This window comes from Ceratotherium simum, chromosome 13 (assembly GCF_057802395.1).
Source record: "Ceratotherium simum simum isolate JZ-2026a chromosome 13, ASM5780239v1, whole genome shotgun sequence".
Classification (NCBI taxonomy): domain Eukaryota; kingdom Metazoa; phylum Chordata; class Mammalia; order Perissodactyla; family Rhinocerotidae; genus Ceratotherium; species Ceratotherium simum.
In genome coordinates this window covers 565139-581993 of record NC_141912.1, presented here as the reverse complement: position 1 = coordinate 581993, position 16855 = coordinate 565139, and the positions used below count along the sequence as shown (strand labels likewise).

Here is a 16855-nt window from a genome sequence, read left to right as displayed (position 1 = left end):
CACAGACTTGTCGGACTGATGCTAACCTCCTTACCCTGTTCTGCTCCCACTACCAGCAGGAACTTGATACCAAGCAATGGGCTTGCTCTGCTCGCTGTAACCTGGGCCAGTTAATCACAACGAGCTGGGATTGAGAAAGGAAGTTTTCATTCCATTAGCCAGCATAACTGGGAAGATGGCAGACTAATGTCTCAAAAAACCATTTTCCAGGATTACAGAATCTTGAGGCAGTTATATAGGGAAAATGGGCTGTAAGGAGGGGGTTTCCTTCAGGCATGACAGACTCTAGGGTCTTTTATTGTTCCATTATTCTGTCAGCTGTGATGGATACCCTGTAGGTGTGTTTCCCGCCTGTGGTCAGCCTGTTCCTGGAGAGAAATTCATAGAACAGAGTTTTAATTTATCAAGCTGTTGGGGAGTACATACGTACGGGGAGGCCGTGAATCAGGAGAGCATGTGAATTTTTTCAGGGTACGTGTAGAGCAGTGAGTAGTCATATAGAGGAAGGGCTGGGGCAATTTAATGTAACAAGATGGCCTCACTTATGCTCACTTACAAACTCACAGTTCATGTGGGCTGAACTTTCTGTGAAGATGACCTATAGTGCATATATGGGGATTAATTCTTATCCTGTTAAATAGCTATGCTAAGAGTGGTCTTTATTACTGAAAATAAATAAGATAAAAATCATGTTTTGTTGTAGGAAAATGGTAAGTACTTTTAAAATATACTGAAATATTTATTATTTACATTATTTTACTTTTCCCTTCACCCTCAAATAGACAACTCATAATTATTCTTTATTATGTGTTTATAGGTTAGCATGGCCTCACTGAAAGAATTAGACCAAAGACTCTTTGAAAATTACATTGAACTGAAAGCAGATCCCATCGTTGGCTCCTTAGAACCTGGAATTTATGCAGGCTATTTTGATTGGAAAGACTGCCTGCCTCCAACAGGTAAGTGGTTTCACATCACTGAAGTTCTCTGAAGGAAGTCTAATGCATCTAGAGTAATAAATGTAGATGTGCTTTTATCAATTAGTGTATGTTTAAAATACTTTTCTTTTTATTTACATTTTTCTCATATTTACTGAAGAATGAGTTTGATTTTAGCTTTTTATTAGCTTCAACCCATTTTTTTGATAGTTTGGAATTTAGTACATTTTTTTATTGTTAATACTTAATGGCTTAAAGTTATTCTTAAATTCCAGAGAATAATTGATTACACCTTTAATATTTGATCATTTTAGTAATGTGTACTTGCTTCTTCTGATATTCCTTTATTGCATAGATATAACAGACTGTGAGTGACAGTTTTATGCAGTGCTCTTGTGACCATCATCAAAAAAATTTGCTTAAGGAATCTGGTCACTTTTATGTGAGACCTAGTTATCAATGCTGAAAAGGTGAAGGATAGAAGGAAAATGTGTAGGAATAAGATGATTATAGTAATTTAGCAAAGAAAATTGAACCACAGAAGGATGTCAGACATAGTTCCTGTATTATCTTTGTGATATCAAATGAAAGTCACTTAAATCACTTCATAATATATATTTTAAAAATAACTGTTGCTTGCTGAATCCAATAAACTTTTTGATTGATCAAATAGTTGTTTCTTTATAAGAAATAGTATGGAATACATAAAACCAATCTACCTATTACCATTTTTATATAGAAGTAGTCTTATATAGAAATGGTCGTGTTCACATTAGACGCAGGTTCTTTTTGGATATATACATATGTAGATGTACTGGTGAATTGTTAACAGATTTGAGTTAATGTTCATTCTTTTAACTAAGTGCTTTAATCACCTTTTGTTTGTATTGTGTGATGCTTTTATTAGATGGTGATAAAATGGTTTCCTCTTTAAACACCTTTGATTTTTATTGTATAGCGGTCACGTTAGGTGATAACAATATAGTGATTCCAAAAGTCTAAACTAAAAACCAAAATCATTACATTAATATTTTATGTGACCACAAGAATTTAATTTTCTGAAATCACAGTCATTATAGTCAGATGAGACCTTCTACCTCCTGATGGCCATAATTGATCTTTTTTCCCTAAACTCCGTTACTTTTCTACACACATGCTTTACTGTGTCCACATGGGATTACAGTTCATATCCCAGATATATCCTTTTAAAGTTTTCATCAGATCCTGTCAGTATCTTGCTTAAAATCCTTGCAATATCTTCCCATTATACTTATAGTAAAGTCTGCCGGTGCAGCCGTGCTGCGCCCACCACCCCCAGGCCTCTCTCCAGCTGCACTCCAGCACAGGGGTCTTTTTGTTGCCTAGACTTTCCAAATCCTTCTACCTCAGGGCCTCTTCAAGAGTGTTTTTTCTTTGCTTAGACAGTAATTGTCCCTTATCATCATAGGGCTGACTCCCTTTTGTCGTTCAGGTCTCAGCTTCGGTATCACCACACCAGCCATCCAACCTGAAGAAATGACACGGCCAATGGAGAATAGGCGTGGCGTTTTAGATTTAACCTGTGAAAATCACTCCTTTTTTATTTATAAAATAATTATTTACAAGGGAGAATGCTGTCCATGTGGTTCAGCACTGGCCTGTGTACTGGTTGAGCTTATTAAAGCTAAATCCATGAGGTCGTAGCTAGTGGGCGGATTATCACCAGGTTGTTGGTGAAGTTGACCTTCTGTGGTCAGCGTGGTTTATGACTGAGTGAGCAAACACGACTTTCAACAACAAATTCTCACTCTCAAGATGGTCAGTCGACAGCCGCTGGAACTTTTATCTGCAATCTCTTTTCAAAACTCTTGGGCCCAGATGACTTTTGGAATTTCAATATTTTTGGATTTTAGATAGATAACATAGTTCATGTACCGTATATTATGTTACATCCCCAGCAGGGATTCCTGTAGAGAAACATATGAATATTTAGACTAAGAGTGTTATCCATATTCATCCTTATTCAGTTCAGGTGAGAAATGCATCACAAGAGTTCATCACAAATTTGCAAATTCACAAACAAACAGAAATTTTGTCTCCTCAGTTCTGTATCTCCAGTATCTAGACTACTGCCTGGTACATGTTATCTGGTCAGTAGACATTTGCTCAATAACTGGATGGATGACCCCTTGTAGCTCCCGCAGGTGCCTCCGCCAGTGTCCTCACTGCCTGCTGTCACTCCCCTGGCTGGCCTGTGCCTGCTTCAGGCCTCCTCTGAGAAGAGGGCTTTTTCCTTCTTCACTCCGACAGGATTGTCTTCTTGTTCTCTGAACCCGTATTATAACTTTTAACATCTGTATAACTCTGTAGTAGATGTACATAATATTTATATTTTTTGTATCTGTTTTTTATTCCCTGTTTTGGGGGAATTTTTAAACAAAGATGTGAGAGAATTCCTTTCACATTCCCAGACTTCAAATTATTTAAGTCTTTTTGTAGAGCAGTGACTGACTGTCAGAATTCCAAGGGGCAGATATCAGAAGAGTGTTTCAATAAAATCTCTTCATTTTCTACTTGGGGTAACAATATGCAGTACTCAGATTTTGCCTGTAAATAGGGCTCTTTAGCCCTCTGCTGGTGAGCTGTGTCCCAGCCGCTCAGATTTGTTCCCCAGGTCTGAGTAGTACTGAGGTCACTGCCCCGCCCTTTCTCCCCATCATAGGAGGGCTAGACAAAGGGAGGCCGAGCTCTGCAGACCACCCTGATTACTGATTCTCCCCAGGGGTGGCCTGCCTCCACTTTCTGTCCAAGACGGCCCACAGGGATGCGTCCAGAGACCGCTTCTCTTTTCTCATTAAGGCACCTCCCCTTGTCTATAACAAATATAAATTATGTCAAGGGAAAAGAAGGCCTGAGCCTTGCTGTACCAGACTTTTGTGGAAACAGTTTGCCAATCCCATATATTCAGAAATAAAGGAGTTCTTCTCCGGCAGGCCACACATGCACCCCCTAAATAAGTTTTAAGCTCCTTGCAAAGACAGTTTCAGTCATTTGTGTCCCTGTAACATCTGGCTCAATGCCTGCATATAGTTATCACTTATATTTGTTGTTATAATCTAAATTTCAACTATCGTACGATGACCAAATTATTTATTATCTTTTGAGAGTCAAAGGGAGGACCTAGGACATTAGGCACTAAGCCAGCAGCCATGATCACCCTGTCAATCACAGTCCTCTCATTAACTCCCTATCACTCTTCTTTTTACGACCCAGCTATTAAAAGAGTTGTCCATGTCATCCCTCAGAGATTCCATACTGGTCCCATCTGTCTTCTCTCATCCCCTGAAGTTGGCCTGCACCCCCACACTTCCCCGAGACTATTTCACGAAGCTGCCTCTGAGACTCTAGTTGGAGCTGCTATAGATGTGCTCCTTCTTGTACTCCATGTCTCTGCAGCACTCCCACTGTTGGACTCGCCTCCTGAGACTGTCTTTCCATGGCCTCCCTGATCCCACTAACTAGTTGGTGGCCCTCAGTTTCCTTTGTGGGTTGGCTTCTTTTCCTCTGCTTAGGCTTGTACTGCTGGCTTCTCCAGGACCCCGTCTTCCTCTTTTATTGCTAGTCTTTCCTCAGGCTTGCGCTGAGTGATTTCATCCACTTGTGTAAGACAGACTGGTGCCTCCAGCATCTGTATCTGCAGCCTAATCTCTCTCCCTTGAGCTTCAGATCTTTTTTTTTTACCTTCTTAGTAGACGCCTGCACTGGGACATTCCTGAGGCCTCTTCAGCTTGGCAGGTCCAAAAGCAAGCTCGTCATCTGTCATCTTCCCTTTCTCACCATCTCCAAGTCAGCTCTTCCTGCTGCTGTTGAAGGGTGGAGAGTCCACCAAGACCCCCTGCCCCTCCTGTGCCAGCAGACAGTTAGTTACAGGTCCCATCCCCGAGTTCTGTCCTTCATCGTTTCTCGTCGTTTCCTACCAGAACATGCAAGTGCCTGCTCTTAGTCCAGCACCCAGTCTTGCCTGTTTCAAGCCCACCTCTGCCTTTTTGACATATGATTTTTTTTTTTTATTGTGAGGAAGATCAGCCCTGAGCTAACGTCCACGCCAATCCTACTCTTTTTGCTGAGGAAGACCGGCTCTGAGCTAACATCTATTGCCAATCCTCCTCCTTTTTCTCCCCAAAGCCCTAGTAGATAGTTGTATGTCATAGTTGCACATCCTTATAGTTGCTGTATGTGGGATGTCACCTCAGCATGGCCAGACAAGTGGTGCATCAGTGCGCGCCCAGGATTCGAACCCGGGCCGCCAATAGGGGAGCTCGCGCACTTAACCGCTAAGCCACAGGGCCGGCCCCCACTGCCTTTTTGAAAAGCTTATCTTTGTAAACTATGAATTGGATCTGTCACTCCCCTACTTAAAACCCTTCAGGGTGACCCATTCTCCCAAGGTTGAAACCTAAATTTGTTAGGCATCGCTACTGCTTATACTTGCTTGTGGCTCTCCATCACTTCCCTCATGCTTCTTGTGCCCACCCTCCTCTAGGCAGCAGGCAGTCAGGACCACTTCAGTTCTGAAAGCCCCATGCCTGCTCCCCTCCTGCCGTCTTCAGATTCTTAGGCACAGCCTCCCTGGGAAGCTTCCCCCACCCACCCCCGCACTCCTGCAGGTTGGGTTGGAATCCCTCTGTCCTCAGTGCTCTAGCAGTGGTTTTCTATTCCTCATGGTGCCGCTGTGCATGGATGCTGTCATCTTCTGTTTGCTGGTCTCCTCTGCTGTGCTAGGACTCCTTAGCACAGGGGCTGCCTTTTTCCTGTCTGCACTTGGTGTTTAGCGCAGTTCTGCAGACAGAAGATGCTCTGTGTATGTCTGTTGAGTGAATAAAGGTGGTAGGTTATCAGTGCATAGCCTCACTGAGCATGCAAGTCACTCCTCAGTTTATTTTCCAAGTGTTTGCTATAAGGTTTTGCAGTGGTTTTTCTCAAATTTTTTTCAATAGGAAATTAAATCATACAATGTTCTAGTTTCCATTATTCTTCTTGTTCACTTTTTAATAAACAGTACACAGTGGATTTTCATTTTGGTGAATTGAATTAAAATGAGCATTTTACTACTCATTTTCTTGTCTCCTGTGAATTCTCATATGGTAGCTTTGTGCACTAACTAAATGTTGAGCAATTGCATTTGAACTAAAATGTAAGTATCAGGTATCTCCAACACATCAGCAGTTCTTTGTGGCATTGCCAGGCAAGAAGTAATGTGTTGTTCAGGGATGGTTTAAAGGAATTTTGCTAAAATTAATGTTTTCTTCACTGACTAGCATGTTTTGAACATAACTGTGAGCACTGACATTATTCTTAAGTTATTTGGTATATGTTCAGGTTATTAAATTACTTGTGTTGTTTCTGTAAGAACAGGAAAAGTCATGACACAGCCACTGTAGGTTTCCTGTTCTTTTAATTATTACTACGACAAATAAGACTTGGTCGCTAAGCTTCAGTCTCCATAGACAGTTGCTTGTATCTGCCTCCTCCTAAGCTGTGGTTGTCACTGAGAAACAGCTGACTCGTGACTGATTCAGAGGAAGGCCCTCCTCTCTGCCCAGGCCTCAGACCTGCAGCCCCTGATAGCAGTCAGGAGTCTGGTGCACATTGAAGACCAACACAGCAGCCACAGAATTCCTAGGGGGTAGGACGCAGGCCTTCTTTCTCATCAGTTCACCCCTTTTAAGGCATGTCTTGGGAAAAGAGCAATGCAGAAGGTCCTCTCCTCCCTTTTTTTTTTTTTTTTTTAACAATGTTACAACGTGGCTGTTTATTAAACCCACAGGGATATGCAGCCCGGGTCTGTCCCTCCTTCTCCTGACATGTGGCGACCATACTTTCCTGGCCCCGAGCTGGGACAGGTGGATTGGCAAAGAACATTCCATTTTCTTTTAACACCTTTGAAAGACCTTCTGATTTGTGAATTTCTTTAGGGGAGGCTACGTTAAGTAGCACATTTTAATAAAGGCAGTACATGAAAATAATGAAATAAAAGTATATGAAACCAGGACAGGCTGGGCAGCCCACACTCGCCCTCTCATAAAAGGCTAATATCTCTGAGCTGCCTTGTAAAGCCTGCTCCAGCCTGTCCTGACCAGGGTCACCGTGGGCAGAAAACAACCCTCTAATTGTCACTTAATTAAAGAGTGCTTTCATACACATCAATAAATATCTGTGGAATAAGTGAATAACTTTGAAACACAGTGACCCCTTAAGTCATCTACTCTAGGCTTGAGGGTACATGTTTACATGTGTATGTGTATTTTCATTGAAGCCTACATCAGACATGGAGAGGGTGAAATCTGATCTTCAAAGCAGTAAATGCTCATGTAGTGAGTTGAATAGTGTCCCCCTAAAAAGATATGCCCATGTCTTATCCCTGAAACCTATGAAAGTGACCTTATTTGCATATATAAGTAAGTTAAGGATCTCAAGATGAGATCATTCTGGATTTCAGATGGGTTCTGAACCCAGTAGCATGTGTCCTAATTAGAGAAAGGAGAGGGAGATAGATTTGACTCAGACAGCAGAGGGGAGAAGGGCTTATGAGGACAGAGGCAGAGACTGGAGTGATGCCGCCATAAGCCAAGGCACGCCTGGAGCCACCAGAAGTCGTGAGAGGTAAGGAAGGATCCTCCCCTAGAGACTTCTGGGGGAACACAGCCCTGCTGACACTTTCATTTTGGATTTCTGGTCTCCAGAACTGGGAGAAAATACATTGGTTGTTTCAAGCCACTAAATATCTGGTAATTAGTTACAGTCGTCCTAGGAAACCAATACACCCCATAATCCTATCACTTAAAACTGTTTAATACTTCATACTACTTAATAATAGCGATAGGACTTTGAGCAAGCTGCTTTAGGCGGCTCGTTCCCAGTTTACTCGCCCGCAAAGTGGAGAGGTTTATTTCCCATGTACACAGTCTAATATGCACAGGTGATGCTCAGTAATTGATTCACGGTGCCTGGCAGCCTCTCTGAGCCTCAGTTTCCCCATCTCTAAAAGGGAGGCAAGAATCCCTCATCTTGCCCCCATCCTCAGGGCCGTTTTAGGACTCAAAAATAAAATAAAATAGCAAAGGAGGCTAAAACGACAGCCTTGTCTGCAAAGCGCTCAGCGTCGGCCACGCGCAATCCCCGCCGACTTACCCACTGCATTGGTCTCTCCCGGCGCGGCCCAACAGCCTGCGCCTGCGCAGAATGCAAGCCCCTCTCCTCCCTTAAGGGACACAGTCAAGTCTGGGGACTTCAGAGGCCATAACTGCTGGCTGCTGTTACACCGTGGCAGCTCCTGGGACCAGGGCTCAGTGAGGATTCACGAGAGGGCACGGGGTTTGGGAATGGCAGAGCCAGGCTATCAGGGATCTTGGATTTCCACTCATCTAATTAGATAACAATGACTCAAGTTTTCAGGTCCTCCCTTTATTTAAGGTACCCAAAGTCCTTTCTCTGTTATCTTCATATTTTCTCAGCCATGAAATTGGACTAGTAAGTCATTGATGTGTGTAATAACAGTTTGTGGCCTCTGGATAATTTTTTTATACCAAATAAGATTCTGCTGGCCATGTGACTTGAAGTGGTACAGCTTTTTTACCTAGCTCTTTTTTTTTTTTTTTTTTTAGAGGAACATCCTTTCATGAGCAGACAGCACATGGAACTGCAATGTCAGCAATTTATTTACTTTCTCAGGTTCCAAAACACTGAGAAATTGTTGGTGTTTGTCTCACTTTTATAAACCATATTTATTTCTGTTCTTTGTGTAGTTTTGAGTTTGTGATCACTAACTGAACCTCAGTCTTGCATAGTCGTGTAGTGATATTTAGTTTGTTTAAAGTTGACTTAAGTTGAGACTTCATGTAAAGTGAACAGCCAGAATAGTTTGACTATTAATCTTCCAAAATAATTTTAATTAATAACTTTAGTATTATCTTTAGAGTTTTCATCTCCAAAAACTGAATTTTGCAAATCATATAGATAACTGATTACTTATTGCTGTAGTTAACAGTAAATTTAGTTTCCAATGCCGTATGTAGTAATAAAAAAAATCCAGTTGATTAATTTCATGATTCAAGAAGAGATATCCCTTGAAGCCATAGCTATGCTTTTTTAACCTGACAGTTGGATATTTAAATTGTTGTCACCTCTTTATTTGTGTATATGTCAGGAGAGATTATTCTGGTTAGTTCTGAGTCACCTAACTGCTTAATTATTCTATTATCCATGGTTATTAAGAGCTCTGAGTATTTGCATTTGATAAATTTCAGCTAAATTAAGGATATTGTTGGTCTCCATTTACAAATACACATGGAAGTTCACATCTTTAAAATATATTAGATAAGAAAAATTATCTTTCTTTAAATTTTCACTTAAATATTGGTTTTAACTATTTTTTCTATCTAAAAGACATATAAATTCATATATATTTCTTAGAGATTTAATCAATGAATTTAAACTTAACCATTTTTATATAGGTAAAGTACTTAACTGATTTTTAATTCAAAATGCTTTTATATTAATTGTAGTCATTGAAATTATAAGGGGAAGGGAAGACATATATGTAATTCATAAGATGAATAAGTGTAGTGCCATTCTAAAAATACAGTAGCATAAAGAGTTGATTGCTTATATATGATGAATATAATCCAGAGCAGAATAATTTCCCATCTATCAATAATATGTCAGATCACAGGCCCCATAGTGCTCAGTTTTATCAGTTTGCAAGAGTTATGAGATGTGTATTGTCAATGGAATGTGCTAGGCAGCATATTCAAACAAGGTGGAGAAAGAGAAAACGTAAATTTAGTAAGGAGACAAAGGAAAATCCACAGCTCTTAAGTCTGTCTGTTCTACTCAAGGGAATTTCAATTTTATTTTAAGATCTCTACCTTTCAGAATTTATCTTTCAGACATTTTCACTGTCTGAACTCTGGAAGACTCACTGCATGATTAACTTATCTCTTGCATCTTGTAACTTTAAATAATTCAAAGCTCAGGCCAGTTTAGTGTTTCTAGAGAATGAAAGATGTTACAAGAATGGAGGCAAGGCAAATACTATCTTTTATCTGATTTTCAGAAAATGGAAAACCACAGACCTCAAAGCTTAATGTTGCTCTTTGAGAAAATGGATCATTAAAATATTTGTAAGCCCTTATAAAATAGTAAGTTGTATATGTTGTATGGATGTATGCATTTATATACACACATATATTACTTATATACACCTGTGTTACTATACACACACACATAGATGTGCTACTATGTATCTGTATCATAATGAGGTTAGCAGATGAAACCACTGAGCAGAGAAGAGAGTAAGTAAATAGCCCAAGGTCACATAACAGTCAAGTGGTAGAGCTGGAGTTCCAGTTCAGATCCAGGCAGCTCTTACCTGCAAGCGCTATGCTTAATGTCAGCAAAGAACTAATAACCGCCATTAGAAATCTATTAAGAAAAAGGCAGATACCCTGGTACAAGAATAGGCACAAATCATGAAATTCACAAAAGAACTAAAATGGCCAATAAAAACATGAAAAGATATTAAAACTTATCAATACTTAAAAGAATGCAAGTTAAAATAGCATTAAGTTGTTATTTTTAAAAAACTCTCCAGATTGGCAAATGTTAAAAAGCTTGATAATAGCTGCTTTTTGGCAAAAGTACCAAGAAACAAACTATCCCGTCATCTTTCTAGGAGTGTAAATTGGCACAGCTATACACAGACACATACACATATGTATGTATGCGTGTGCATATATATGTGTATATAATTTACTTAGAAATTCTAGGAATTTATCTTAAGGAAAATATCAGACAAGTAAGCAAAGAAATATGTATAGTGATGTTTAATGAAGCATTGTTTTACATAAGCAAAATCTAAAAAACAACCCAGGGCCGGCCCCATGGCTTAGCGGTTAAGTGCGCGCACTCCACTGCTGGCGGCCCGGGTTCGGATCCCCGGTGCGCACCGACGCACCACTTCTCTGGCCATGCTGAGGCCGCGTCCCACATACAGCAACTAGAAGGATGTGCAGCTATGACATACAACTATCTACTGGGGCTTTGGGGGAAAAAGATAAATAAATAAAATCTTTAAAAAATAAATAAACAACCTAAATGCTCGTTAGTTAATGGGTTAAATAAATTAATGGTGTATCTGGTTAAATCCTGTGCATCCTTTATAATGGATGAGATGGGTACACTCACACATGCACACATGGATAGTGTCCTTATATTTGATAGAAAAATGCATTCATTATTCTCTCCTTTTTATTTTAAAAAGACAATATATCATTTACAATATGGACGATTTGATATGTACAAATGTATCTTGACAAGGGGCGGGAAGTAGAATTTCAGAAAACTTTAATTTTTCTACTTTAAAATTTTGTGTTGTTTTAATATTTGCAAAGAGCATACATTTTTATTTTTAAAAAGAAATTTATATCTTTAAAACAATGAAGAAAAACTGTCCATGGAGTCAGCACGCTGGTGGTAAAAAGGAGCATATAACGCTAACTTATTTTCTTCGTAGACACGCAGTTGATTTTGTAGTCAGAGAAATGATACTCGGAGTAAATCTCGATTTCAGCAAATCATTTGACAGTCTTTCGTGATATGCTTTGGGAACCATCACTGCTGAAATAGTTATAGCCAGAGTGTCTTAATGTCAGTCCAGAGGGAAGTCTCTGGTTATTGCAAGAGGGTTTTTTTTTTTTTTTTAACAATATTTAACATTTTATTAGCCATTTGAAAATGGAGGAATAGAAACTACTTTAGCCAAATTTATGAAGAAAAACCTAGTAGAGCTGGCTTATCTAGCACAATCTTACACTTACATTATACTTACAAAGTTTCGACAGTGCTTTTGTGTAAGCCTGTGATGGAAGTTTCCTAACATTGATGACAAAATTTAGCATGCTTTATTAATTAGTACCATCACAGAGTCAAAAATATAAACTTGAGAGGAATTCTGGTTTCCAGAAATGGTGGAAGCGCTTATATCAGGCTTACTATTCCACAGTTAAAAATTGTAAACTCTGCACAGAATATAGAAAGCAACTATTTGAAGCACTGGAGAGTCATAGAAGGTAAACGGAAACTGGAGGGGACACTTCATCCTTTGAAAGAGGGGCACCTGTACTGGCCGAGACCTGTTAGGTAGCTTTCCCCTGAGTGCTCTCCAGTCTGCAGCACCTGGTGGTAGATACTGCTCCGGCAGAGAGCCGCAGACCTGGGTTACAAGGAATGCAGCCTAAAGAAAGTAACAGTAGGGGAAATTTGCATCTAAAGGAAGAAAACTTGTATCACTGGAAATGGTGACTATGTGGTTAAATATAAAAGGCAAACTTTGTTTTCTTGGTTTTTAATTTTTTAAACATATAATGAGTTGTTTGATGTGAGAAAAATTCCTGTAATTTATTAAATTGAATTCATAATCAAAAACCTTTCTTTGTAGAAAACTGCAAGTCCAGATGGTTTTACTAGTAAACTCTATGAAACGTTTAAGGAAGAAATTATACCAATTTTACACACACTTTATCAGAAAATATAGGAGGAAGAAATATGTCCAATTCATTTTATGAAGCCCACATAACCCCAAACCAAAAATCTGACGAGGGCGTTACAAGGAGAGAAAATTACGGACATGTCCCCCATGAACACTGGAGGAAAAAAATTTAACAAATTTTTTTAGCAAGTTAAATAAAGCAATATTTAGCCATGCAATGGAATACTAATACGTTATGACCAAGTAGAGTTGATCTCAGGCACACAAAGAGAGTGAAACATTTGAAAATCTATCACTATCTGAACAGCCTGAAAAAGAAAAATGATATAATCAATCTCAATAGATGCAGAGAAAGCACTTAACAAAATTCAACATCCATTCATGATAAAAACTCTCAGCCAACTAGGAATAGAAGGAAATGATACCGGCTCAAGACAAGGTTGACATGAGGGAAGCCATATTGTAGAAAAGAAAAACTCTATTGTAACTTTGAACAACCTGTGGCAAACTAACCCAGCTGGATATGCATCCTCCAGGAAATCTAACTGCTATGTGGATTTTACGACCCCTGCTTGTGCATGTACCTCCCAGCTGCGATAAGATGATAACTTCGTTTATTTGAGTTCCTTAGGAATGTGATGACCCCTGAACAGAGAATCTATGCTGATAGCCATCATCAGTGAAAACTGAAAGATCTGGTGTGGCACTCTCGGTCTGTAACACCAGAAGGTCAACATTCCTAACCCCCTCCCCAATAACCCAACGGCCTATATAACTGCTGTAAGATTTTGTGCCCCTTTAAGATGGTTCTTTTGGACATGAGTCGGCCATCTTCCCTCTTGCTAGCAAGCTGTAATAATAAAGTCCTTTTTCTCCTACCACCTTGCCTCTTGACTATTAGCATGTCTTGCGGCGAGCAGAAGGCCCCACGTTGGGCGGTAACAGAAACTGCCTAAACCTGATAAAAAGATCAGCAAAAACTCCTACATGTAATATCATATGATGATGAAATATGGAATGCTTTCCTCTAAGATTAGAAAGGAGACAAGGATGTCTACTCTCACCATTTCTATTCAGCATTGAACTGGAGGTCCTAGCTGTTGTAACAAAGCAAGAAAAAGAAGGATTGAAAAAGAAAACAAAACAAAAGTTTTCATTCTAAGACAATATCGTTATTTATGTATAAAATCCTAAGGAATCTACAAAACTACTATAATTAATAAGGGCATTTATTAAGATCTCAGGATACAGAATACAAAAATCAATTGTATTTAAAATACAACAATATACAGCAAAAAAAGGAAAATAGACTTTAAAAAAAGCCATTTACAATAGCATCAGAACATATACACAATTAGGAATAAATTGAACAAAAAACATTTAAGACCTCTTCACTGAAAACTGGAAGTCACTGCTGAATGAAATTAAGAAAAGCAAACTAAATGTGGAGACATGCCATGTTTTTCTATTGGAAGTCTCAATATTTTTAAGAAGTCACTTCTCCCAGATTGATCCATAGATGTAGTACATTCCCAATCAAAACTTCAACAGGCTTTTTGTAGAAATTGCAAGATGATTCTAAAATTTGGTTAGAAAAGTGAAGACTTTAAATAGCTAAAGCAATCTTGAAGAAGAACAGGAAAGTTGATATACTCACACTACTTGATTTAAAGACTTTTTAAAGCTACTGGAATAAAGGTGGTGTGCTATTAGCAGAAGGATAGACATATAGATCCATGAAGCAGAAAATATAAAAAGAGACCCACACACACATAGTCCGTTGATTTTTGACAAAGACACCAAGACATTTATTTCCATGGGGAAAGGAAATTTTCTTGACAGATGTGCTGGAACAAGTGGATAAATATATCAACAAGCATATCACAAAAGAAGATGCATATATGGCCAATAACAAATGAAAGATATGCAACATTATTTGTCATCAGGGGAATGCAAGTAAAACCACAGTGAGATACTACTTCAGACCTTCTTGAATAGCTAAAATTAAAGAGACTGGCAATACTACATGTTGGCAAGGATGTGGAGCAACTGGAACTCGCATACATTACTGGTAAACTTGTAAAATAGTACAGCCACTTTGGAAACAGCTGCTTACAAAGTTAAACATAAATCTACCCATGACCCACCAATTCCACTTCTGGGCATTTTCCCAAGAGAAATGAAAAATAAGTGCACAATGAGACTTGTACAGTGTGGTCATTGCAGCTTTATTCATAATAGCTAAAAACTGGAAACAACCTAAATATAAGAGGAGAATGTATGAAATTGTAGTGTATTCATATGGTGCAACAGTATCTGTACAATGGGGTACTTGTTATTATTGATACCTAGCAATGTAGATTGATCTCAACAACATCATGTTTAAGTGAAAGTAGCCAAATACGTAATATAGGTTCCATTTACGTGAAGTTCAAGGACAGGCTAGCTAATCGATAGTGGTTGCCTGTGGGAGCGTGGTGGGGGTTGACCTAGAGGCGGCATGAGAGCACTCTCAGGAGCCTTGGAAATGTTCTGTATCACGATTGTGGTAGTAGATAACACAGTTACATACTTTTATCACATCCCATCAAATAGTACACTTAAGATCTGTGCATTCACTCTATGTAAATTATACCTCAAAAAATTCAGTGACTATAAAAAAATTTTAGTCATATAATAAAAATGGAATTACTAGAAAAGAGCATACAAAAAATAAAAAGGTATAGTTAGAAACATAAAAGCTAAATAAGTCACACATGTAAATTGCATAAGAACAGTTGTGTATAAGACCGACACACCGCTTCTCTGGCCATGCTGAGGCCGCGTCCCACATACAGCAACTAGAAGGATGTGCAGCTATGACATACAACTATCTACTGGGGCTTTGGGGGGAAAAATAAATAAATAAAATTATAAAAAAAAAAAAAAGAATACTATGTATATTGTATAAGACATAGTTTAACAACAGGAGAGAAGAGATAACAGCTTAGTAAGAGCTAATGCATAAATTCTGAAGTTGTAGATATGTGCAGTTCTGTTATAAGTGCTTTTATAATGTAGCTGCTTCAAAGTAGCCAGTGAAATGATAGTTACAATTATAGAAGTGTAGTGTCCAGAGATAGGAGGTACAGGTTCCTGTGACCTGGAGTCATCATATCTGGTCTTAAAACCAGGTATATGAGAAATGGTTGTCAGAACAGACTATATTTACCCTGGAGAAAGGACTAGGGACAGATCTAATAGCTCTCTTCAAACACCTGATTTAAAAAAAAAAAGAATTAGTTCTGTATCGCTGCAGAGATTAGTATTACAATCAAATAGGTAGCAGTCATAGTTAGAATTTGCTAAAACTGGTCAGCCTTATAAGAAATATATTTGCTGTAGCTACCAGTGTTCACATCAATGATGACCAGCCAACAACTAGATATTCTGTGGCCAGGGACTCTTGCTTGATGCGAATGGCCTCAAAGACTTGCAGACTGAGACTGCTCCTTTTAGCCGGGATGGTCAAACTTCGCATCATGTGGTAGGTGTCTTGAGGAACAAGTAGGATTTGGGAAGTTAAAATTAGGATGGTAGGACATTCCAAGCCCCTGAAGGTTTCAAAACAACTAAGTAGTGTACTTGAGTTATGTTTTAAGGGAAATTATTAACGTGGTGATGGCAAGATGACATGGCTGTGGGTGAGGACGTGTAACAGGGAGGCCATGACAGAGGTCTTAGAGTGAGACGAGAAGCCTGTGAGCTGGGGTGGGGTCCGAGGAAAGAGACTGCATTTCATTTATGATGAACCGTTGGTGGGTAGCAGTTAGCAGTATTAAATACATAGTAGATATATTTACAACTGCAGAACTGTCAGGAATTTTCACATTTTATTGAGCACTGTGTTTAACTGGTTTTTTGTTAGAAAAAATTAAATTTAAAATTAAGTATGTATGTTAAACTGCTTTCTGGAGTAGAAATTGAGTCCCTTATATATGTTTAAAATTAAAGAGAAAAATCAATTATTTTCAGGTCAGTGTACATCACTGCTCAATTATGTATATTAGAGACATTGCTGCGATGTTAAACTCAGAAAGCAAATCATCACTTCTGAATAGATTTTCCTGGACCTCTAGTGTCTGTAAGTTGCCTAGTTGGGCCTGCTTTGGCCGTCATTGCATGGTCTGACGAGGCAGGACCCATGCTAGTGTTTCACAAGATGACACCCACATCGTTACAGTCATCACTGAGTCTGTAATTCTTCCCTCATCCTTAAATATCCTAACGAACTCCTGAATGAGTATTATAAGAAATTTTTCTTTCCATTGAGCATATATTGCTTTTAGTTTTCTATCAATAAAAAAAATAAATCCATAGGCAGAGTTATCCCCACTGTGTAACTTAAACT

General features: G+C 38.9%; 1 protein-coding gene across 8 annotated transcripts in view; it reads left to right on the top strand.

Moving 5' to 3' along the window:
- The window catches only part of EXOC2 (exocyst complex component 2), a 201388-nt gene that overhangs the window by 147387 nt on the left and 37146 nt on the right, over nt 1–16855 (top strand). For all 8 annotated transcript variants that reach the window (XM_087437910.1, XM_087437906.1, XM_087437903.1 and 5 more), the window contains one exon: nt 818–959. In XM_087437910.1, the coding sequence (XP_087294036.1) occupies nt 818–959 (142 nt within the window). The remainder of the gene's footprint in view (nt 1–817; nt 960–16855) is intronic.